The sequence below is a fragment of the Nelusetta ayraudi genome, unplaced genomic scaffold (genome assembly GCF_046127955.1).
Source record: "Nelusetta ayraudi isolate G7.1 ecotype Tasmania unplaced genomic scaffold, CSIRO-AGI_Nayr_v1 ptg000134l, whole genome shotgun sequence".
NCBI lineage: Eukaryota > Metazoa > Chordata > Actinopteri > Tetraodontiformes > Monacanthidae > Nelusetta > Nelusetta ayraudi.
In genome coordinates, this window is record NW_027466184.1 from 977,473 (window position 1) to 1,002,500 (window position 25,028).

At 45.5% G+C, this 25,028-nt stretch overlaps 1 protein-coding gene across 8 annotated transcripts in view; it reads right to left on the reverse strand.

Annotated features, from left to right (window-relative positions):
• helz (helicase with zinc finger) overlaps window positions 1-25,028 on the reverse strand; it is a 51,828-nt gene that overhangs the window by 17,714 nt on the left and 9,086 nt on the right. For 7 of the 8 annotated variants that reach the window (XM_076051237.1, XM_076051236.1, XM_076051234.1 and 4 more), the window contains exons 5-19: window positions 23,694-23,750; window positions 23,324-23,372; window positions 23,040-23,115; window positions 21,272-21,470; window positions 19,976-20,083; window positions 19,732-19,873; window positions 18,424-18,579; window positions 18,055-18,325; window positions 13,607-13,733; window positions 13,291-13,503; window positions 11,323-11,453; window positions 8,445-8,624; window positions 6,879-6,980; window positions 5,301-5,479; window positions 210-328 (exon numbers count right to left, since the gene is read on the reverse strand). In XM_076051237.1, coding sequence (XP_075907352.1) covers window positions 210-328; window positions 5,301-5,479; window positions 6,879-6,980; window positions 8,445-8,624; window positions 11,323-11,453; window positions 13,291-13,503; window positions 13,607-13,733; window positions 18,055-18,325; window positions 18,424-18,579; window positions 19,732-19,873; window positions 19,976-20,083; window positions 21,272-21,470; window positions 23,040-23,115; window positions 23,324-23,372; window positions 23,694-23,750 — 2,109 coding nt within the window. The remainder of the gene's footprint in view (window positions 1-209; window positions 329-5,300; window positions 5,480-6,878; window positions 6,981-8,444; window positions 8,625-11,322; window positions 11,454-13,290; window positions 13,504-13,606; window positions 13,734-18,054; window positions 18,326-18,423; window positions 18,580-19,731; window positions 19,874-19,975; window positions 20,084-21,271; window positions 21,471-23,039; window positions 23,116-23,323; window positions 23,373-23,693; window positions 23,751-25,028) is intronic. The other variant, XM_076051230.1, reaches the window with a different exon arrangement.

Consider the following 25,028-nt stretch of genomic DNA (forward strand, 5'->3'; position numbering starts at 1 on the left):
TTACAAAAGCACCGCGCAAACAGTAAAGAAAAGATTCCTCAAAGTCTCGCCTGAACTTATTGTCATGACGTTGATTTCTTTGATCACAAAGAGAAGACTTCAAACAGCAGGAAGACATAAAAACTCCAAACAGACCAAAAACCCGGCAACCCACTTTTTAAAAACATTTCTGGTAATAACAATAAAAATGACGCAGTTTGGGTTCTGACCTGCATGTGGTCTCCAGCCAGCACGATGCGGGTGTTCTTGCTAGCCAGAGCGAAAGGCATGATGGTTTCACACTCCATGGCCTGCGCAGCTTCGTCCAGCAATATGTGGGTGAACAGTCCTGCAAGAAAAACAGACGAGTGGCGTCAGACCTGTCAGACCTCAGCAAGGTTCAGTGACGCTAATGGGATCATTTCAAACACCTGTGGTGTGAAAGATTGGGCATTTTGATGGGGATCCTTGTGAAAACACGTCTAGTTTTCTTTTATCTTGATAAGCAATTTGTCGGCTTTTTGTCGTTGACTTTTCAAAGGTAGGATTCAAAATTAATGCAACGTTTATTGGGTGAGATAATCAAAGCCATACGAAGCTAGTTCAAGTAAACGATTCCCCACATTCATCTTTAACACAGGAGCTGTTGTGTCATGCTTCCTCAAAGTCATTTCCCTCTCTTCTTTTCCCCCAGTCAGGCAATTCAGAGGCAGGCAGGGTATTGTGGACCTTTTTTTTCCTTTCTTTCTTTTTCTTAAAAAAAAGGGGGTGGGAGCATTGAGCTGCGTTCTAACCCTGATTTAAAAAGCTCAAATGTTGCCGAGTGGAATGAGAGGAGGGGAGGGGGATGAAACAGCATGGCAAATGAGTCGTGGAGGGCTGGCGGAGGGAGCGGGAGGGTAAAGGAGAGGAGAGGCTGAATAACAACCAGCAAAACAGCCTCTGAAGCCGACCAGGCCCGACACTTTCACTGGGGCAGCGGCGGCGGCACGCAGATATGAAATGTGACAGTTGAGGATGAGAGGGGGGCGGGGGGGATAAACATTAACGGGAGAACCGCTAGCAGGAAAACAGTAAACAAACAGCAATAAAAGACGGACTGGTTCGGGTAAAAAAAAAAAAAAGATCAATCTTTCATTCTGCCTTTGAACGAGTGGCTGCAAACCCTCCCCCGCTGACTTCCTCTGTTCCAGCTGTTGTCGGTCTCATAGTGGGCGTTTCCTCCGAACCGGCAGTGTCCGTTATTGAAACAGAACCAGTCCACCCACCCCACCCCCAAAACTTCTAGACTGATGGGTTTGAATAAGAAAATATCGAGCAGGAACAATCGCTGATCCATCTGAAGAAGCTCTGAAGCCCAGTTGCCAGTTTCAGACAGTCACAGTTTGGCCATTCCGCATCAGATGGGGAGACAGAGGAACCAGCTTGGTGCTCTAGTGGTAGAGCGTCCACCCAGAGACTGGGAGGTTGTGGGTTCGATCCTCAGTTGGGTCACACCAGAGATTGTAAGAATTATGCCCATTGCCTCCCTGCTTGGAACTCAGTATTCAGGGTTGGATTTAGGGGGTTAGATCACCTAGACCACCGCTCCTTCAGGGGATGATGGGAAGACAAGTTTGGCATCCTTCAGGATGTGACAATCCACTGGGACTTTAACTGTAGCTTCTAGCTTTGGACAAGATCAGGAAACAGAAGGAAGCTCGAAACAGAAGAGATGTTTTTAGAGTTTAGCTAAAATGTCACGTTTCTCCCTGGTGGCCATAAGGTGAACTGTTGCCTCTCGGACCAGAGGGGAACCTCGCGCCGTCACGGATTAGCTAGCAACCTACACTCGGTTCTGTCGCTGGTTGAACACAGCGGACTTCTCCACTGTGGGATGAATAAAGCCAAATCTTATCTTAAAATACGCTTGGTAGCGGTTCCATGCAATTGTTTCCAATATTATTTTTTTTGTTGCCAGAGGGCCTTCAATCTCCAGCATCTGAGGGCTCCGTTCGAGATTAGTTAAATCTAGTTGATTCTGGAAAGCACTGCATTCGATAAGTCAGTATGGGGGAACGACCCTTCGCAGTTCAATAGACTGATGGTCTGATGTGAAAACGTTCAGCACGCATGATTCGCTGGAGGGCAAAGACTTCGGGATCTCACAGAGCAGGGGTCAGCGACTCTTATTGTGTGTGTGTGCTCGCATAGCGTGCACAGAATCATGCACAGAGCAATCGCTGGAAAACGGACGCAACACGGGATCACACGCTCGAGTAGCCTCCTCGCCGGTCGCGGTGAGATGAATGAGCATCGCAGCTGCGGAGAAAAGCGATGACATCATGTGGCTCCCTGCGCGGCTGAGGGCTAGAGTTAATTATTATGGAGGCCAGGCTCTTCTGATAAGCCTTAGGTGCATATGGAGGAGAAAAATGGAGCTCACAAGCGTAACGTACACGACTCATTACTAATGGCATAGTTTCCCCCAGGCAGCAAAGACGGGATGAAACGGGAGACCCGGGGTTGGGGGTAGGAATGGTGGAGGGAGGTCTTACATAGAGAGTAAATAGACGGGTCGCACGAGGAGGAGAAAACTGGGGGTTGGACTTCTTGTTGCAGCATGTATAGAGCTTAATGCATCACCTGGGACACAGCAGCTGAGGGATGGGGTGGGGGTGGGGGTCTGAACCAGAGGAATGGCTGACTACACTAATTATTAACAGTTAGTTGGCGAAACAACTTTTTTTTTTAATATATATATATATTTATAATAATTATGATTAAAAAATAATAGTTTTGATTAATCAATTATTTTGTTAGGGTGAAGCGCTGACAGAAGTTGAAGTCAACCGGCTTGATCTAGTTCTTGGATGAGGTCTGACAACAAAAAATGAGTAAAGGCACTTGGCATTCAGATCATGTTCCATTACTGACTACAATGCGACCTTTGACCTTTAGATCCAGGCAGTAAAGTGGTATTGAAACAAATCATTGTGGAGACGAGCTTCTGCAAACACCAGAAGGGTAAAATACTGTTTTTGCTTCTACCTCTTAGTTGCACTGTGTTTTTAATCGCCTATCTTCACACTCGCAAGTGAATGTACGAGTCCTTCGCCTTTCAAGGGAGGAAAATAGCGGCGGCAGCTGTGGTTGTAGCACCAGGACGCGCCTCCAATGATCTCAGTCTGAGAGGTCTGTAGGGCGAGTCACAGTGGGAAGGGAGCTTGCGGTACACAGCAGTAGCCTGAGGGGACGTTCATCCCATCTGGCCCGGGAATAGACGAGTGCACTCAAGGAAGGAGGCAGTGGGAGCGTTGCCGAGGAAACTCCAGATGACTGCTGACAGGATTTTGATTCAACTGAGGGAGCATTCTGGATGGATGGATGGACCGATGAATTGATGTATTGATAGGTGGATGGACAGATGGATGAATACATGGATGGACCAAAGGATTAATTGGTGGATGGACGGTTGAATGGTTGGACCGATGGATTGTTTGGTGGATGGATGGATGGACCAATGGACTGATTGCTGGATGGACGGATGGACTGATTTGTGAATGGAAGGATTGACTGATAGATTGACTGGTGGGTGGATAGATGGATTGATTGGTGGATGGATGGATGGATGGATGACAGATGGATTGATTGGTGGATGGATGGGTGGGTGGACCGATTGGTGGATGGATGGATTGATTGACTGATTGGTGAGTGGATGGACAGATGACAGATGGATTGATTGTTGGATGGACGGATGACAGATGGATTGATTGTTGGATGGATGGATGGATTGATTGGTGGGTGGATTGATTGGTGGGTGGATGGATGGATGGATGGATAGATGGGATGGATGGACGGATTGTTGGATGGATGGATAGACAAATGGACCCATCCAAATTCAGTTTTCAGACAAAGTAAGCTTTAAGCACCAAGTTGCTCTGTTCTTTTTTGTTTTTTTTGTAGGGCTGCGTGCGCAATGAAGAGGACGAAATTTGTTATTGCTACTTAGCGAGCTCCCAGTCGCCTTGTTCCCAGGCAACTTTCATTGCCGTCGACTAGCAGGAGACCAGCGGAGATGAAACAAGGGGAGGATGGCTTAATGGTGTGAAGTGCATTAGAAACAGGCAGATGGCGTTCCCAGGCAACGGCTACCAGCCCCCTCTGCTGACACATTACAGTCAGTTATTGGGCCCCAATAGCAAACTGGCTCCTTGTTTCTTCCTCCCCACTGTGTGGTGGAGCTCCAGCCGAGGCTGCGTGATGGAGGCTGAACAGCAGGCGCTGCACAAACTGAACGGAGGCTTTTCAAAAGCTAAACGAGAATCAAGAGTTTAATCAGAGGAAGGGTTACTTACCTTGTTCTTTCTTATGTCTACAACCTTCAAAATTAAACTGGGGCATTTCACACTAAAAGGTCTTTTTTTATATTAGTAAAAGCTGGATATACTGCCCAAAGAAACCTGCCTTACAGTAAAAGTAATTTGGTTTTCCTGCCCATACAACGGTATATCTAATTGAATATACATAGCTCAAGAGTCATTATCCCAGTTCCATCTTTGCACCACCATATTTCTAAGGAAGCCTGGTGTGGGCAATCCAGCTGCCTGACATCGAGTTTCATTTTTAGGGTGAACGCTGGCGTCCTCAAATAAACCAAGAAAGAAGAAAGTAGACGAGGTATCCAGATTTATATGCGCAGGCCACTGTAGTTTACAGGCAAGCTTGGGAGGGGGCGAGTGAGCGAAAGAGCGCTGCAATCTAATATGTAACCACTTGATGTCGCTGTATCGTCTCAAGATCTCCAAATATTACACATTTAACCTTTAAAGCACAAAGGAAGCAACATCACAGTGACAGTGGAGATAACTCCAATGTGAGAAGACCTGTGTGTTTTCATTATTATGGGATGGCAAATTGTGCATTCACATGGACTTGCCCCTACCCCCTCCTCTGCACTATGTGCAACTCAACGACAGTAAGACTACAAATTATAAATATTAGCATTTGCTATCTGATTATTGTGTGGCTGATGATTATATCTGGATCTATCCAAACATCTCTTTGCATGCATGGCTTAAAAGATGAAGACAAAAATCACTTTCTGCAGTTCAGAAGTGTACACTCTCTTCTTGCTGCAGCTACCAATGTTTGTTTTAGCTGAAATGTTAAACACACATTTGAAAAAAAAAAAAGAAGAGTATCAACATAACAGGATAGTGAAATCTATTCATGTATTCTGTATTTTACAAAAAAAAAAATCTCATTCACACAAACTTTTGCATCTTTCGGATTTAAATCTGACAACATTCTTTTCAGACGGCGGCCCTCTGGTGACGTACCGGGCTCCAGGTCGAGCTGGCAGAGGTATTGCGAGGTGCTGAGGGTGACCACCACCACACGGTGCCTGAGGACATCCTCCCTGCTGGGCATCTGGAAAGTGAGGTGTGTGCTGGAGATGAGACAGTACTGCTGGACCACCGGGTGGACGGTCTTCACCCAGCGGTTTCTGAAGTACACCCTGGATGGGCGAAAGAGAAAAGGGGTGGGGGGGGTGGTGGGGTTGGAGGTGGGTGGTGGGAGTGTCAGGCGGAGCAGGTGGAACATTTAAATTGAGATTAAGCTTTTCCAGTGCATGTTAGTTGGTAAGTTGGATGTTGACCCTGCTGAGTTAGTCGATATGGACGTTTTTAGTTCAAGTTACAGCAGAAACACAGAGTTTAAACGCACTACCAATCAGGGAGAATGAAGCATGACAACCATTTATTTATTTATTTATTTTTACATCCCTGGCAATGACTAGTTTCTGCATGGTCCACACATCCTAAGACCCAGTCTGGGTATGTTTATCGGTATCACACTTCTTCTTGTCCATCTCCATCTTCTTCCACTTCCCTTCAGGAGTTGCCTCAGCCAATCATCTGCATCCTTTTGCTTCTCTCCCACACCAACTGACTTCACCTCCTCTTTTACTACATCCACTGTATCTCCTTTTTACTCGTCCTCCAGGCCTCCTGCATCTTTCTGGCCTGGTTCACCTTCATCAAACGTGCACCCTTGCTCCGGTGCCCTCGTGGCCCTCTAAAGATTATTAAGGAGTTTCTCGTTGATATAATCGAGCAGAGGGACGCGGCTGCAGAGAAAGTCACCCTGGGAGTCGTCAACACCAGATTTGCCCATATGCTCCTCAGGTTTGTGCACAGATGTGACAAAAGGCCTCAAATTAGCTGGGAGGGACGTTGCCACTCGCATCCTCTGAGCATCCTCTGAGCATCCTCTGAGCATCCTCTGAGCGTCCAGGGTTCGGCCGACATTTGGCTCTGACTTTTTGCCACATTGCAACCAGGGTGTAGAGCGGTTCAAAATAAATCAATAGATGAAACAGCTCTAGGAAATTTCGCACTAGCGGGAACAAAAAAAAACAACAAAAAAAACCCCTCAATCTTACAAGTGTATCATAAGAAGGGATGAATCTGAGAAGAGCCGCTCCAGTTCCACTAATCCCAGTGAGTAGAGACGAATGAGAACAATGTGGATTGTTTTGCAACGGTCTCAAGGGACGCAAAGGCCACTGAATACAAAAGTAGGATTTCCACAAATGCTCTGCTTTCACTCCAATCTGCTTTACCTATTGTAAAAATTCTGTGATGTTCTGTATTCAATAATGTATATGTCATCTTTTTTTGAAATGAGCCTGTTTTGTCCAAAATATTACAACTGATGAAATAATTTGTTTAGAAAGTATACAGTCAATACGGCTGTATAGCGGAATTAACACTGTTAACGGTTTGCTTTCAGAAACAGAAAACGATAAAGCACAAAAAAAAAGGAAAAAAAAAGAAAGAAAGAAAGTTCCGCTGCGTATGAAACGCACGTCAAGACAAATCCACCAAATCCACCAATCACGCCAGCGTCCGTACCTGAGAGGTCTGGCATGTGGATTTCCTGCTTCGACGTAGGGATGAAGGTAGTCCTTAATGTAAAGGTCAGCTGCACTGTTGGAGTGGGTGCAAATCAGAACCCTGCAGGGAAACGGAGACAGAGAGAGATTTAGAAATGTCAGGGCAAGAGCAGGACGGGACGCCGTCCGCTCAGAAACCGCCGGCAGTTGGTTCATCGGGAGTGTTTGAGAGACGCGTTCTGCAGACATCCAGATGCGGCACGCGAGCTTCTTTTCTTCTTAGTGAACATGGTAAAGGAAAAGCAGAAGGATAAAAAAAAAAAAAAGCTTCAGCACGCAGCCACATTTATTCTGCCGAAAAGCTTTGAATAAGATGTTCCCTATGATTGGACTGATCAAAACTTATTAAAGGCGGGGCGGGGCGGGGGAGGTCGGATCCCATGATAGAAAAAAAAAAGAAAAAATCCTATGAAATATTAATCAGCATTGATTAACTGCTGGCAAGGGGGGAGGGAGGGAGCTGGACCAGCTTCAAAACGCTGTTTAATGTTGAAAAATGCAGAGCTGTCATTTACGTTTGCATACATCACATGACCTGACGACCAGCTGAGGAAAGGGTTCCCCTCCCCCACAACCTCCCCCTTATAATGTCAAGTGTGTGATGAGCCTCAGGTCCAGAGGGGTCACATCTCCTTGTCTCGGCTTTTAAAAGCATCAATAATTCACATTAAAGACGGAATATTAAATGCATTTAAAGTGAAATAAGGAATGAATATTACATCACATTGCATTTTCCCAAAGACGGGTTTTCCCTGCTTTTTTTTTATTATTATTTATTTATCCCACCTCCCATATGATGTTACACAGACACGTTCGTCTTTCACTTATGAAAACAAAACGCTGCCTTCTGCTCGGGCGATGGTGGCCGAAGCCGCTCATCCATTTTTCACCACTGGCAGGGGAGCGTTTATGCGACGCGCAACAGCGCTTGGCCTCTGACTGAGAGAGGGCGGGGAGGAGGGGGAGCACAAGCCCGTGTGGGCACATGCATGTGCATGTGCACGCAAAGCAGAACAGGAAGTGGATCCTGCAAACACAGTCCAGGTACGAATGAATCATCCAAAACTGGTCGGATGACTGCGATGAAGGATTTGAAGCAGAGAAAATATCAAATATCAAAATAAGCACGTGACTTTAATACGGAAAAGTTCAAACTGTACTTCTTTTGGTTTTCTGAACTTTTTTTTGTTAGAAAATGATATTGATATTAGAAAAAAAAAAAAAAAAAAAAAAAAATGTTCTTGCGAACAGCCCTCTGTGACGCGACAAAGGAGGAGGAGGAAGAAGGAGACAGAGGTGGAAGAAGAGGAGATGGAGGAGAAAGAAGAAGGGGAGGAAGGGGATGAGGAAGAGGAGGAGAGGGTGGAGGAGGAGGAAGAGGAGATGGAGGACGAGGAGGGACAAGACGAGGGAAAGGAGAAGGGGAAAGGAGAAGGGGAAAAAAAGAGATGTGATGGAGGAGTAGGAGGAGGTAAAGGAGAAAGAAGAGGAAGATCAGTAAGAGGGAGAGGAAGAGGAGCCCGACCTGCTGTGCTCCTGGCGGAGGATGTGCTTGACGGCCTGGGCCAGGGTGAAGGTCTTGCCGGTGCCGTAGGGCCCGATGATGAGGATGGGCGGCAAGGAGACGGAGACGGGCGTGGTGATGGCCAGGATGGCCTCCTTCTGCTTGGCATTCAGACGAGGGTCCAGCTGCTCGTCCCACTGCCTGCAGCCGCAGGAGGAGGAGGAGGAGGAGGAGAGGAAACCGCCCGTTAGCGCGTGTTTGTTAACACTGCAGACAAGGGCGGGGGGGAGAGGGGGAGGGGGGCGAAGGAGGGTTCTAGTTTAGCTGGTTGGGACGTTAGCCCTTTATGATGTCACAAAGGGCACCGACACCACTCCCAGATTAGCGTTAGCTGCCCTCTGAGACCCCCCCTCCCTCTCCTGCCAAACATGTGGAGGCTCAGTTCTGGCAGGAGGCTGTGAACAGAGGGCTAAATACGTTGTTGAGTTGTTCATTAATGAGGCGCGGCTGTTCCACTGCAGTCCAGGATACACACGCGCACACACACACACACACACGACTTGTGTATAGTGTGTGTGTGTGTGTGTGTCTAGCAGAGAGCGAGTGGAGCTCATTTACACACCGTTTAGAAAGCAAAGCAGGCAGAAAACGACTGCAGACTAAGTCCTCAACAGCAGTCAACAGCAGCCAAACAGATCGCGCGTCGAGCTGCGGCTAACTTCGTTCTGCATCATCATCATCATTATCGTCACTGTGTGACTGTGCATCGCCATTAAAAAAAAAAAAACAAAAAAAAAACGCAATATAATTTGTTCATCGCACGTCGACTGGAAATAATTAACAAACCATCGAATGAACAACACACTCATTTCAATGGATTAATTGTGTTCATTATGTCTGCAATTTGAGTGGATTAATATCTTTCTTTTCAACAGACAGGTTTTTCCTACTTCTCTACATTTTGGCCGCTGAAACATGTCGGAAATTAGGAAAAATCTCCATTTTATGGAAAGATATCAATCATTTAAAGGAGGAAAAACCATCAACCCCCCGAGAGCGAGTCGTTCTTCGTCCTCCAAACTCCAATCAAAACAAAACTCTGCATCAATCATGGCATTCTGGGGCTTAGATAAGGCAGCAGGCTGGGGAAAGAAAAAACATTTGCCTGGGGATTATCTTTTCTCTTCTCTTTCTCTGCAGTCAATAAAGATTAGCGTCGCTCCCCTCCTCTCACACCTGTCCGGTGTGACGTATCTAAAGCCGCCAGGAGGCGCCGAGCCAGCGGGCCCGCGAGTGCCGGGAGCATCCCGGAGCGTCCGCCGGAGAACGTCTCCGAGCCGATGCCAGCGGCGGGTTTAAGAGGAGCGGTCGAGTCGAGTAATACCCGCTGAGACTCGGCAGGGTTTTAGTACAGCGGGCCGGCGCAGGCACACGGGGAGAGCGAGAGGTCACGTTTCACTGCACGTCCAGCACGAGCAGGTGACAAATAAAGTTCTCGAATTTTGAAACATGGCAAACACTTTAGCTTGCATGCAGGCCCGGACACGGTCCAGGACACGGGAAAAAAAAAAACAGATGTTGGAAATAAAAGTCAGTTTTTTTTTGTTTTTTTTTAAATGAGAAATCTTGCTGATCGCTCATGTAAATGTGAAAAAGTTGAATCTGTAGTTTCTGCACTTTTTTTTCTTTTCTTTTTTTTTTTTTACACTCGGTGAGTTTCCAGAATATCGCATTAGGAAATTTATGCAGACAGTAACTAATAAATAGAGTAGTAAATAAATAAATAAATAAATGAATGAATGAATGAATGAATGAATGAATGAATGAACGAATAAATAAATTTTCCTGTAATTGGAAAACCAATAAAATTTTGGATGCAGTTTGTGTTGTTGCTTGTTGTCCAAACCCAAAGTTTTGGGTGGATGCTGCAGAATAAAGTGGCCCCCCCCCCCCGCAGCCAAACATTCAGCCGACGACGAGCTGCATAGGATCAATATGACAAGCTTGTAGCTGCCTCGCAGGAGCGTTCCTGCAGGTCAATGCCGACTGAACCACCGGAATGATAATTCCACCTCGGCCCAGTTGACAGCAGCTCCTCCAGCAGGTGCTAGCATGCTGCTTCTCCTCAGCATCGGCTTGTCTCTGGGGCTCATTTACTGCCGCCGATCCATCTCGTGGCAAAACATGGCACAATTTAGGGCTGGGCCACATCCCAATATATTTAGGACAACGTCGATATACGATACGTACGATACGATATATATCCCAATATTTTTTTCCCGCAGAGTGAGAGCAAAATGTTCAGTCAAAGTCAAAGTGGCTTTGAAACCGACTTTTTCAGTCAACGGCTGTAAAATCAAGTGAATAAATAACAAATAGGTTTCTTCACCTGGTTCATGAGTAAATGCTCTGCTGTTCAAAAAACAATAAAATGTAAACGTAAATACTGTGTAACAAAAACTGAGTGCCTTTTTTTTTTTTTTTAAATTAAAGCTCTGTAAGGTGCACATTTTAGGTGCTCAGAATTTTTTTTTCGGGGCTGCCTTGCAGCTGGGGCTTCTGCAGCGCAGGGTTCCTCCGGAAGTATTTGTTGTGCGGGTCTGCAGCTTGCCAGGATCAAGGATCGCAGTGCAAATTTGAATGATATCGATATCGGCGATACGGCCTATTTCCATATAATGTTTAAAAATATATCAATATATTTCTTATGTCAGTATATTGCCCAGGCCTAGCACAATTGGCAAAAAAAATGAACAATCCACGCTACATTTTCACAGGAAACTATTAGCTAACAACATTTTCCAACTGTTGGACTGAACCTGATGTCCAACACAGCTAAAGAGAGGAGTGTTCCCAGGTGGATGTGGATGTAGGTGCGGTGTGAGGTGGAGTTGTGCACCTGTTGGGGCTCCAGGGGATGGTGGGAACAAAGCCCACGTCGGGGAACAGGATGGTGTTGTCCTTGATGCGGTCCAGGGCGAAGTGCATCTCGCACAGCGGCAGCCGGTTCAGCTGGAACTGCAGCTCCACCTGCAACCATTCAAGCACCGTCAGTCAGGCCAAGCTGGCGGGACCCTGTGGCTTCAGGGACCTGGTTGGACCGGTCCCTGACAGAGTCTTTTCCCGACAGAAAAGACTTGGAGCCACAGAAGCCTTTTGAACAGCATTTAAAGGTTCTCTGTAGTTGGTCTACTTGGGTTAGAAGAGTTCAAGACAAGTGTCGAACGTCGGCAGTGGAGACACATATGAGATTATATCATTATTATATTATCAAGATGATATTTTTAACATGTTATGCTTAGATTTCACCACAATCGTCAAATTTACAATTACATTTTAGACATTAACAAACTAAAATTAAACACATTTTAATGAGACACTCATCAATTATTTCCCAAAGCCACAGAGAGCCGCAGCAGAGGGATGAAAGAGCCGCGAGCAGCCCTGCAGCTGACGCTCGCTGACCAGTGTTAGACTCACGACTTTCTGTTACCAGTCACCAAAAGGTCTCACTGAGTGTTTGTTTTTTCCTTTGGCATCGCCTGGACATTTGGGCCATTTTAAAAGTACCACGCGTGAGAATTAAATTAAAAAACGAGACTTGTGTTTTGCGGGAACTTAAAAGATTTTTTTTTATTTCTGACGCTCAAGGATTTTGTCTACTAGCAGACGTGAAGAGGGGGAGGGGGGACTTGGGATTAAGAAAAGACGAAGGGAGGAAAGTGAAGACGCCTCGTGAAAGCCGCTGGCAGACGGGGGAGGAGACGAGGCCGAGGGCGGCCGACTCATTTAATAAGGCGAGTTTTCTCCGAGGCGAAAAAGAAAAAAAAAAAAAGAAAAAAAAAAAGCCACAACTTCCAGGAAAGATTTTCCTCCTCTGGCTTTGTGACCTTTTTGCTAACAGGATTGTCGGCGGCGTGAAACCAGAATCAACCCCTTTCTCCCCTCCCCGTTTCATTGATTTAACCAGGTGAGTCGACCGGGAACCAGCTCACCTTCACGGTAACGAGCAGACCCAGAGGCAACAAGGACCATGTGATACACTGATACTGAATATACGGCAGTGCTGTCAGGAGCAGGGCCCGACACACGCAGGGCAATGCCATCACAGCCAGCGCGCTTCATTCATAAGTAAAACTGCGAGAGCATCCATAATGCAGTACACACACCCAACGTGCAGCAAATAGTGAAACTGCAATGATGAGACACACACACACACACACACACACACACACACACACACACACACACACACACACACACACACACACACACACACACACACACACACACACACACACACACACAGCGTTCATCTCTCTCTCTCATGGTTCTTCCTGCTTCAGCTCACTGGATGTGAGAGACGCTGATGTGATGCATGATGGTCGCAGTTGAAGCTGCTGGGTGACTGTTGGGGTTTACTGACACACATACTGTATGGCCATTGCTTATACTCTTTATGAAATTTAAAGGTCCAGGTTGTAAAATTTCGTCCTCAAATAAACCAATGAAGAAGAAGGACAAGCTATCAAGGTTTGTGTGTGCAGGCCACTGTAGTTCACTGGCAAGCTTGGTAGAGGGAGGTTGAGTGGGTGAGCAGCACTGTCATCTAAAATGTAACCACTCCAAACACATTACACACTGGACCTTATTTCTAGATTAATTTCTAATTCTACTATTTGTTTTTTTTTTTCCTTCTATTTTTGGTTGTAACTAGAATTCCTGCTGCTGCAAGTTTGCATTTTCCCCACGCGGGGCCTAATAAAAGTTTCTCCTCCTCCTTCTACTGGGGCCGACCTGACCCGCACCTGGCTGCTGGGGGGGGGGGGGGGGGGGGGGCCTCGCTCACCGGGCTGCGGCCGCTCACCTGAATCTCCCTGTCGGGCAGCAGGCCGAGCTCCTCGCAGCAGTCCTTGCAGATCCTCAGGAAGATGTAGTCCTTGGTCTTCTCCTCGATCACGGCCTCGTACACCCGCTCCTTCACGCCGGGCAGCGGCTGAGCGCCGAGGCCGTCGCGGCACAGCGGAAGCACCAGGACCGAGTGCACCTTGGTCATCACCAGCCGCCCTGCCAGGGTGTCCTGTCAGGGAGGGGGAGGGGGAGAGAAGAAGGTTGCTGCAGCAGAGCTGGAGACGGAGACGGAGAACCTTCACAACTCAAAGCAGCAGCAGCAGCAGCAGTACCTCAGAGAGTGTTTCGGTCAGCTTGAAGCGTGCAAACAGCTGTCCGTTCTGAGCGTACTTGGCTCCGACCGAGAGGCCCGTCAGCATGAAGCTGGTGACCAGCTGCAGGTTGACTTTGATGTTGAACCTGGAAGAGAAAAAGCACCGGCTGTTGGTGAAGGTTTCCTCAGACTCTGGCTGGAGCACACAGGACAAAAAAAACACCAGGGGATGCACCAATACCACTTTCTTGTTTTACAGAACAGCGCTCACCTAACATTCCTCCAATTTGAAGTGAAACTGACCCGTAATTAAGTCACAAAATGGCTGTATTTCATCATTTTTTCCCCAGTCTTTTCAGAGTCAGTTCAATAAAGAGCTAAATATCGTGCGGCTTCAAAGACACTGATTTTGTTGTAAAGCAAAGCAACATGTTTTCTACATATCCCATGATAGATTTTTTTCTCCTATGAGGTGGCTCACCATCCATCTGCTGCTGCTCCGCTAACCCCCCTCTGGCACATTTTACAACCCATTGTGGCCCCACCAGTCAAAACGTTTGCCCACCCCTGGTCTAGAATATGTGGTGACAGTCGCAAGTTTCGCCACAGTACACACACACACACACACACACACACACACACACACACACACACACACACACACGATATAACAAAATTGTTGTATACATAGATTATATACAATTGGTATTGATGTTGTGGTATCGGCACATATTTTACGAGTTTTATTTACGAGTACAAGTAGAGTACTCAACCCCGGTATCGGTACCGATACTGGATACTGGTATCGGTATTGGCGCCTCTCTTAAAAAAAAAACCCAAACCAAAACAAAAAAAAAAACGAGCACTGACAAAATAAGCCCTCTCTGATGTCACAAGGGGCACTGATACCTCCCCCGCCGGCCAGGAACCGGCTCCGCCCCCCTTTAAGACTGCCTCATTCGTGTCCTCTTCCAACAACCGCAACAGAAACTTAGATACAAACACAATATTAAATGTGCAGCTCAGCGGCCGCGCTCCTCATAAATTATTCAGCTTAGGAGAAAAACGACCTCTTTGATCTGACAAATGATCCAAATCTGTGTGAATTAGCTGTTAGGAGCCGAGACTAGTGTGACGCGACGCTGCTCACGGGTAGCGTCGCGAAAATTCCGGGCAAGTTGAAATGAAACGCCCTTCTCCCACCACCCTCCTGTCAATGCTACACAAGAAACCACCGGGTCCTTCCTGATATTTAGGAATGTGCTTTTACAACCTCACAGGAGCTGATTTTTAACAGATGATCAAAATACTCTCCGTTTAACACATATTTATAGAACATTTCTTATACTTATAGTCAATGTTACGGCTTTTAGTTGCATCAGTTAGCTGCAAACCATTAGTGCATCGCAGCGCTGCTTTTAAAAAAATGGACACGCGAGACCGTCGAGCCGTGGATGAACCAAATCTATCAGAAAACCTGCATTTCTTCACAAAACACAAAAACCAGACTGGTGTTTAAAAAAAGATTTTAGCACTGCGGGAGAAAACAAGCATTAGAACGCAGTTTATTTGTGAATATATAAATGTGGGGTTGTGGTGGTGGTGTGTGAGTGTGTGTGTGTGTGTGTGTGGGGGGGGGGGGGAGTGGGGGGTTCACCCTTAGATTGTCTGAGATTGTCCTTGAGCTCTCGGCCGGATTGAAAATGATGAAACAGGAAGCAAGACTGGTGATGAACTCTGATGAGTGACTGACTGACGTGCTACACTGATAAGCTAATGCATTCTGTTTTTTTTTTTTTTACTGGCAGGCCAGCGGGCTCTCCAGCATTTTATTTTGTCCAGGTTTTTTATTTTTTTTCAATGTTACATCAGACGTCAGACTGACTGCAGCCTCAGAGAAAAAAACAAACAAACAAACAAACAGGCAGACAAACACATGCAGAGATGTCGGGGTTCTGCAAGAGCAGCAGAGGCTCTGAACTTTCAGTGATGCCGGCGGTGAGATTTAATGGTTTCAGCCGGTCGGACCTTTACAAGCTAACGATGCTAAAGAGAACTGGGCGACGGCTTATCGTTGTTAAAATGTGGATCTAGAACGGCACCGAGGCCTTTTTCTCAAGACAACAAGCTAATGTATTTTGCTTTACCTTGGCTAGTTTATCGAACATGACGCGTGTACGTGCACCAAAGTGCACCAAAGTAGACCAAGTCCAGCATCAGAAGGCCTACGCTGGGATCAAGGGTTCAACCAATTACCTTTTTTTTTGCAAATGTTCTCTGTCAACTTCTTCCAAGACGGTTTCATATTTCTAAGGCAGCCTGGTGTGGACAATCCAGCTGCCTGACAGCGAGATTCGTATTTAGGATGATCGCTGGCATCCCCAAATAAGCTAGAAAGGAGAATGTGGACGGGGGATCCAGGTTTGCGTGCACAGGCCACCGTAGTTCACTGGCAAGCTCAGGAGAGGGAGCGCAAGAGCGCTGCAAATCTCCAAATGTTACACAGTTGACCTTTAATTTTTTTTTTTAACTCTCTGTTCTTTTTATTTTTTGGTTTTATGGATAATTCCTGCCACTGCAATGTGCATTTTCCCCAATCATTTTGGGTTTGTCTGAATATCTTCATTCTTTGAATAGGTTTGTTGAATATTTGCTGCAAGTATATATGTATTTTTTTTGGTTTGCTGCAAAATAAATGAGGCTAAGCACTGTGCCGGGACTTCACTGTCATTTACCGGGTGTGTGTGTGTGTTTTTTATTTTATTTATTTTTTTTTAATTTGTAGACACGTTAACTTAATGCAGCTCACAGCTCCGGTGTCAGAACCCGCGATGGAAGCTCTTCCCGTCACGCAGCTCCCGCTGATACTCTGACTCAGGCGCGTGTTTGACGAGGCCGCACTCAAACGACTTTAGGAGACGGATGGAAGGATGGAAGGATGGAAGGCGATCGACGCCAAAGCAGAAATCTCCCTGCCGGAAACTCAATCAGCCCTGGAAGGCGCTGGGGGCGGCTGCTGCAGCAGGTGGAAAGATTATCCGAGCGCCGGCAGGCAGGTAATCAGTGACGGGAGGTGGGGGGGGGGGGGGGGGGTGTAATTCACCTCCTCAGGCTGTGAAATGACGCTAAAACCAGATCAAACTGAGGGAACGGAGCGGAGCAGTGGACGGGGCGAAGGGCTTCTACACTTCCGCTACCGGGGAGAAAGCGGGATTTTGACACGCGTGGCGACCAGCCGTCGTCAGCAGACACCAACCCGTGTGGACGTGGATCTTTTTCCCTCCTTAAAACTCTGTGTTCCTTCTGTTCAAAATGGCCCGCAAACTGAGACGCAAGCTGTCATCTCCAGCGTGCGCAGCCTTCCCCACCGACTGAAAACAAAGTCCAGCCTGACACCTTGTGGTGGGTCGAAGTATGACGCCACCAAAACATTGACTTTTTAACATTTTAACAAAGATCGCTCATCCGCCACTGCAATCAACGTATGTAATAATGATGATAATGATAATAATGATTATTATTATTATTATTATTATTATTATTATTATTATCGTTATAAAAACATATGTTAAAAAGCAGGAAAAATAAAATGCTGTTGTTCCAAAGTCCAAGCAATTCAAGCAGTCAGCTAATTCAGTCAATTCAAGCAGTCAGCACTTTAAGCAGCGCTGACAGTTTATCAGCACCGTTGAAGTTCTGATTGGATCGGACGAAACAACCAGAAAAGGTGTCAGAGAGTTCAGGGCAAACGGCGGGATTGAAATTTGCGCTTTTTAAAGATATTAAACAAGCAGGCCGCACACATCTGAAATGCACATTTTTGATTGCTGCAACAGCGCCAGAAGCAGAGGCTCCCCGCATAAAGCTCACAGCGGTTTGCCCATCCAGCATCCATCCAATCCATCTCCAGGTTACACCAGTTCATCACTGGGCCACACAGAGGGTCGAACAACCAGTTGCACCCGCAATTAGGTTCAAGTTGACTAAACCAGTGCTTCTCAACTGGTGGAGTCTCAGGACCTATATGTTTTTTTCCCATCATGAAGTCGCGACCCGAATTTATTCCACAAAAAATAAAAATGCTAGCCCACTTTCCATCGTGTCTAGTTAATAAATTCTTGAAATGATTGAACTGAACTGTGGGTCCTGCAAAATAAATAACCAACATTTTCTCTAGAAATACATATATTTTAAAATCCCCCCCAAAAATGGCCAAAACAAGCTTCACGACCCACCAGTTGAGAAACACAGAGTTAGTGTCTAATTTAAATACTTGAGCAAAACTCTTTCGGATGACGAGGCCACTTCACTGCATCACCATTCAGCCGCAGATGCCACCCGAGTCTCTGGATCAATGATTTAAACGTGACTGGCTGAGGAGCCACGGCACAAACCACCAACATCAACACCTCAAACCTTCTGATGAAGAAGACCCGTCGATGAAGGTAGCAAACAACCAGCACTCACTTGCTGACTTCCTTGTACTGTGCGATCTCCTCGATGTAGAGCAGGTCGTGCAGCCGAGCCTGGTAGTTCTCCCGGGTCAGACTCTTGTCCATCACCGACTGCGTGAAGAGCTGGTCGGCCGACAGCGGGATCTGGTAGCGGGCCAGCAGGCTGCGCTCCAGCTCGGCCATGCTCTCGTTGGGCGTGAACTCCACGATGGTCTTGCAGGAGGAGTCCCAGCGCCGGGCCGTCAGCAGGAGCTGCTGCCGGGCCGCCATCAGGTGTTCCAGGTCTGGGGGGCGGGGGAGGAGGAGCAGCATCGTGAGAAAAAAAAATTGCAAAGAAAATGGACGGAGCCGAAAGGCAGACGATTCGCGATTGGGCCGCAACCTTCGATGGAGGCGGCGTCCACCATGATCCTCTGCATGAGCACGGGCTCCGAGCCGAAGTCAAAGACCGCCGTCTGCCGGAAGGTTCCGAAGATCTCCGTGCTGAAGCCCACCGTCACCTTGTAGACGCAGTGGTCCAGGCCGTTGTCCGCCGCCACTGTCGGAGCCAAAGACGTGTGAGGTTGTCAAGTTCACAGCAGCAGAAACTTTGTTGTTGTTTGTTGTTACGTGTGTGTGTGTTTGTGTGAATCTCATTTTCCCAATATTAGGTTTACTTGTGGAGTGTCACTACCATCACTACTGCTAATATTTTAATTTTTCATTGTTCTTTTTTTTTTTTGATTGATTTTCTCCCCTAACTCGCATCAGGTATGTTATAATTATTACTTTACTTTTATTAAATTACTGTTAGATGAAGGTGAGGTCATTGTTGTATAAGCCTGTCAGGTTTTTGATCTCACCAGCCCATTTCTCACATCTTTCTAATCAAGAGAGATATGTATATGTATTCGTTCTATCTTATACTTATACGTGCAAACAGACAAACAAACAAACAAACAAATAAATAAATAAAATCTAAACGAGAGCGAAGCCTTGTCCACAGAGAGGGAGAGAGAACCATCCGGTTCTTTGTCGGTTTTTGAAAAACTGTTTTCTGCAAACAGGGAATTGTATCGTTTGTCCACGTGAAACTGGTGTAGTACGTATGCCAGGCCCGTTGGCTGCGCTGTAGCGTCGTCACAGAGCTGCTACAAAAGCAGAGAAGAAGACACGGAGCGGGACGTGTCAAAGTTTTGTGTTGTAAACAATCAAAAGAAGGACAAAAGAAATAGAAGAAGAAGAAGAAATAGAAGAAGAAGAAAAAATGGCAGCCGAAAACAAAAGGAGCCGCGAGCGTGAACCGACGACAGACGCGATGCTGCGACTTGTGGGTGCGGTTGGAAGGGGACCTGTGGAGCCATCGCTTCAGAGAAGATGCATCATAAGGGATGAAAATGGTTTAGTGATCAGATCACTCTGGGAATCAGGAAAAAAAAAAAATGATAAAAAGCTTTCAGGCACTCCAGAAGGCAGCCCCGCGTGGATCAAACATCGGCGAGATGAAACACTTTTTGTGGACGCTTCAGAACTCGTTTCAATGTGGACAAGGCCTTAAAATAAGCACCACCTTATTTTTGACTGCATTCTCGAGAGGAAGAAGCACTAAAACTTCATTTTACGGGAATTTTCACCACAATCCTGAGCAATTATAAGCATTCAAACCCTCGAAAATGAATAAAACAAAGCTCTTAAATTCCTCTGAACGTACGCGCTGCCTCCTCCCCCGGCGTCCACTCCTGGCAGCCTCTGGCCAGCGTCTGCAGCCCCTCCCCCGCCGTCACGCTGGAGATGGAGAAGTGCGGCCGGTGGGCGTCGTAGAGCAGCGCGATGCGGTACAACTTCCTGGCCGGCTGGCGGAGGAGACGAGATGAGATTCATTTGAGATTAGGAGCAAAAAAAAAAAAAAAAAGAAGTGATGTGGGGGTGGAGGCAGCGGTGGTGGACCACCTCACCTTGCAGAGCAGGGAGAAGGTCCAGGAGTGCGAGGACTTCTTGGTGGAGACGGTCACAGAGAGGCCGGAGCTGGTGTCCACGTTCACTCCGTCCAGGAAGTCGCTAAGCTGGACGGTCACAACAAACAGGCGTGTCACTTGTGAGCAAGAAAGCGCGGAACTACAGCCTGGAAAAATTTCTTCTTCTTTTTTTTTTTTTATCTAGGCTGAAAAGTGCAGGAAAGTGGCAAAGGGGTAGAGAAAAAAAAAATACCATACACGTCCAGTGTGTAAAATTTCTAGGGAAGCCCCCCCTGACAGCACATTTAGTGTTTAGTTCACCGTATGCGATTCCTTCACAAACGGTGGTGCCAGATGGCAGCTAACTAGCACCGACACCCTGACTGCTCCGTGTGTACATTCCTATAAACCAAATAACTTTTATTGAACTGCGAATATACACTTTTATTAATGTATTTATGCGCAGCATGTTAAGCTTTTACAAATACAAAAATTGTAAATGAAGACAAATTTTACACACTGGACCTTTAACTGCAGCACTAAACACGAAACTCTAGATGAACACAGTGGATTCGACCGGTGGTTGACGACTTTATGCCTTTCAGTTCTTTTGCTGATTTTTTCCCCCCTGTGTTAGTCTATAAATGTTTTTTTATTCTATTGTCTGTTTTGGTAATATAATTTTCCTTCTTTTGCACTGTATAGCTGCTGAAATTACGCAAATTTCCCCAATGTGGGGATTAACAAAGTCTTCAGGCTTCAGTTTCCTTATGTGGGCAACAGGCTGCAGCCACTTCCTGATGTTGATGTCCATGACTAAATCATCCTACAACAGCATTTCTCAACAGGTGGGTTGCGGAGCTGTAATGATTGGTTTGCAGCTTCCTTTGTTTTTTTTCTTCTTCTTCTTTTTTTTTTTTTTTTAAAAAAAGAGGGGTTTAAAATACACATATTCCTCGTGAAAATGTTGGGGCCTTTATTTTGCAGGACACGCAATGCATTTCAATCATTTTGATAATTTATTGACCGGGCGTGTGGAATAAATACATTCGGGTCACGGCTTCATGGTAAGGAAAAAAAATGAGGCTCCATCGCCCTGTTGAGAACCACTGTCCTACACCATCTTCCTGATTTTCCGGGTTCACTGAACTCACCACCGCTGGGCTGCCAGAGGTCAAGCCCCGAGAGGAAATTCCGAAATTCGCAATTTGCAAAATGCGACGCTTTTTCACGAAATAGTTTCCACGGCAGAACCAACGGACTGGATCGCCGACTTCCCCACCCCCGCACACTCACCACTTTCTCTGGCGAGAGCGAGTTCATCCACTTCTCTATCAGCGTCTCCATGTAGTTCTCGGTGAAGTGCTTGCTCTCCTGCTGCTGCTTGAGGCGGATGAGGCGCGAGGCGTAGCGCTTCTGCCACTCCATCAGCTCCTCCTGCGAGTGGGCCGACGTGCACTGGGCGCCGTACCGGCACAGGCCCTGCTCCAGGTACCTGCAGCGCACACACACACACACACACACACACACACACACACACACACACACACACACACACACACACACACACACACACACACACACACACACACACACACACACACGGGTTACTCACAGAGTCTGCAATGTTGGTGACACTGTTGACACAAACTCGGGAGAGATGGACAATTTTATAATTAGCCGTAAACTACTGGGATGTCGCTGTTGGTTTCAAGAATTCCATTAAAATGTTCTTTGCTTTTTTTTTTTTTTTTTGGAGGGGAAGGGTGGGGGTGTTTTATTTTGGATGTGTTGTTTATATTCTGTCATTACAGGAGCATACTTTTAGGGTCCAACCAATTGACTGTACTGTAACTGCCAGGATGATTAAGTTTCTGATCAGAGGGGAAAAAAAAATCAAAAATCTGAAGGTGACTGGAAGAAATCTTCTGTTTGAAGCAGTTTTGAAACAATTTTTTTTTTTTTTCATAGCCCGTTGAGATGGTTAATGCAAAAGAAAAAAAAGAAAAAAATATTACAGGAAGGCGATTTTTATTTAAGTTTTCATTTCCAGTTTTAAGTGAAAAATTTGCGAAAAAATATGAAATTTTGAGAATAAAGTCGACGTAAAAAAATAAAAAATAATTTGTGAATAAAGTTGACGTTAAAAAAGAAGAAAATTTCGTGAATAAAGCAGAAATTTCAAGATCAATTTATGGCATTTGCGCATCTTCGTCACTTGACAACATGTCTTCTGTGGAACAACTTGTGAAATTGTACTGCCCAAAGGCAAAAGGCAAAAAACAAAAACAAAACCCTAATACCACAAAAAGGACAAGACACTGGTATTTAAGGTAATAAAAAATACAGACTTCACCCCGTTTTCAACAGCGCCCCCTTTTGGAAGGCTCAACTGACCACTTTCACCCACGGAGGTGAAAATCACGGCACCCCACGACAGGCACAAGAGGAAGTTAGCTGCTTTAAGTTGTTTGATTTCTGGTAGATGCAATGTTTCTCAGGGCATCTCGTCGTAAAAAAAAAGGAAGTGAGTGTTTCTGAGACAGGAAGTGGGTCAAGCCTATGGCAGTAAAGCTTTATAATCCCGCCTCGAGCGTGGACGGAGAGGTTGCGCAATCTGGGGTCACAGCGAGTCAAATGTAACCTCACATTATGATCCACTGAATCCTTAAACAGGAAGTTGTTGACTGGCTTCAACAACACTGGCCTGGAGCCACAGCGCCACCTTGTGGCAAACTGAACCCTGCAGAAACTTTTGCTGCTGCTTTTTTTGTGCTTAAACGCTGTCATTTTTTTTTTTTTTTTTTGCTTCTTACTAATTTTCCAATACTCGGATTTAAAGCGATTATCTTCTCTAGTCACATGAATCTAATTCATGCAAATAAAAGATTCAGAACTTTTTTTTTTTTTTTTAAATAGCGACACATTTGCATTCACATCGCCTGTGCGCGATCAGTGAATTCAAATTTGAGGAGTTTGTTTATTTATTACGAGGCTAAAACTGAACTGACAGAGCAAGACGATTGCAACTGTGCACAGGTGAGGAGGCGAGCGCCGGTCGTACCTTTTGCAGAGGGTGTACTCCTCGCTGCTGGTGACTCCTCGCGGAGGAGGTCGAAACTGCCAGCCATCATGAACTTCTGTCGACGCACAGGAGAAGAAGAAAAAAAACACACACACCAAAAAACACATGAAATACACCTTTGATCTGCAGAATTTCCACACGGGTAATTATTAAAAGCAGACAAGACGATGCATGGAGGCTCTTATTTTGGAAAAACAAAGAGTTGGTGGGATGAATTTGAAAAAAAGAAGAAAAAGAAGAAGTTTTGCTACACGTGTACTCACCTTCCTCCTGGTCATCTGTGTATTCTGGAGCCATTTCCCTATTTATAGACTGGCAGGTGGTTGGTGGAAAAGGAAGACAAAGATTATTATGATCTCATGAGATAATAACAATACTACTACTACTACTACTACTACTACTAATAATAATATATAATATATAATAACAATAAAAAATAATAATAGTGGCAGAAGCAGCCTACACTGGCCTACTAGCCACAAACACAATAAATCTCAAGAAAGAACAACTAAGGTCGTGTTCAAGTGGAGTCGTGAAGTCATTTCAATAACTTGTGTCAGCAAATGACAAAACTGAGAGTGAAACTGTAAACACAGCAGCAGTGGGAGCCAGGGGGGGGGGGAGAGAACACACCTCGATTTCTGAGAAGAGCATTTTTAATCTGGTCAGGTCCTTTTCAATGATGCCATTCTGGGGAGGAAAGAAAAGAGGAAGGAAAATATGAGTCAGACTTAATTTGGAGCCTCTTGATGACCCTGATTGTTGTGTCCACAGCTGGAACAGCTCCTGCACTCAACAAAAGGCAAGGAAAAAGAGAAAACAAACAAACAAAAAAAAAAAATCTGAAGGTGACTGGACGAAATCTTGTGTTTGAAGCAGAACAATTACATTTTTTTTTTTTACGGCCTGTTGAGATGGTTAATACGAAAGAGGATTATGGCCACAAGAGAAAAAAAATATTACAGGAAGGCGATTTTGTATTTAAGTTTTCATTTCAAGTTTCAAGTCGAAATTTTGTGAAAAAAGACAACATTTCGTGAATAAAGTCGACATTAAAAAGAAGAAATTTCGTGAATAAAGTCGACGTAAACCCCCCCCCCCCCCCCCCCCCCCCGAAATTTCGTGAATAAAGCCAACGTTAAAATTGTTGATGAATAAAGTAGAAATTTCAAGATCAATTTATGACAATGGCACTTTTGTCACTTGACAACACACCTTCAGTGGAACAACTTGTGAAAAATTAGGTTTAGTAACAAGGCTCTTCTGGCACACAAACACAGTGTGGTAATAAGTATTGGGACATTGAAACTGTATCGAACTTTACGTCTGTTCAGAAGAACAAACTTGGAGGAGGTTGCCGCCTCCATGCAGAACCAGACAGCTGGAAATGGGCAGATGCAAGGATTAGGGCTGATCCGATATCGGATATCGGTCCGATATCAGCCAAAAAAGGAATATCGGATTATATCGGACGTCATCTTAAGTCTCCGATATTAACACTCCGATAGCTGCTCTCAGTTGTTTTTAGAATATACGAGCAGTAAACTTGTTCACTTGTTTTGAATTGTTTGCACTGTAAGTTATTTAAGTCATTGTTCACGGCCTCCTGATTTATTTTTTCTATTCCGCAATTTTTTTTTTAAATAATTGTTAATAATAAGTGGCATGTTCTCCAATACAACTGTTTTTGACTCGTATTCTCTGTTTGAGTAATATCACTTGATGCTGCCTTTTTTAACACTCCACACTACAGAATAAATAATGAAAGTATGTTTCATTTGTAGCATGCTGATATCGGATTGATATCGGTATCGGCCGATATTCAAGGTTGAAATATCGGTATCGTATCGGAAGTGAAAATATAGTATCGGGACAGCCCTAGCAAGGATATCACTGTTACACAGCGAGGCTATGCAAGATACAATAAGACAACTGAGGGAGTTAATTGACCCTGAAGGTGTGGAGGAC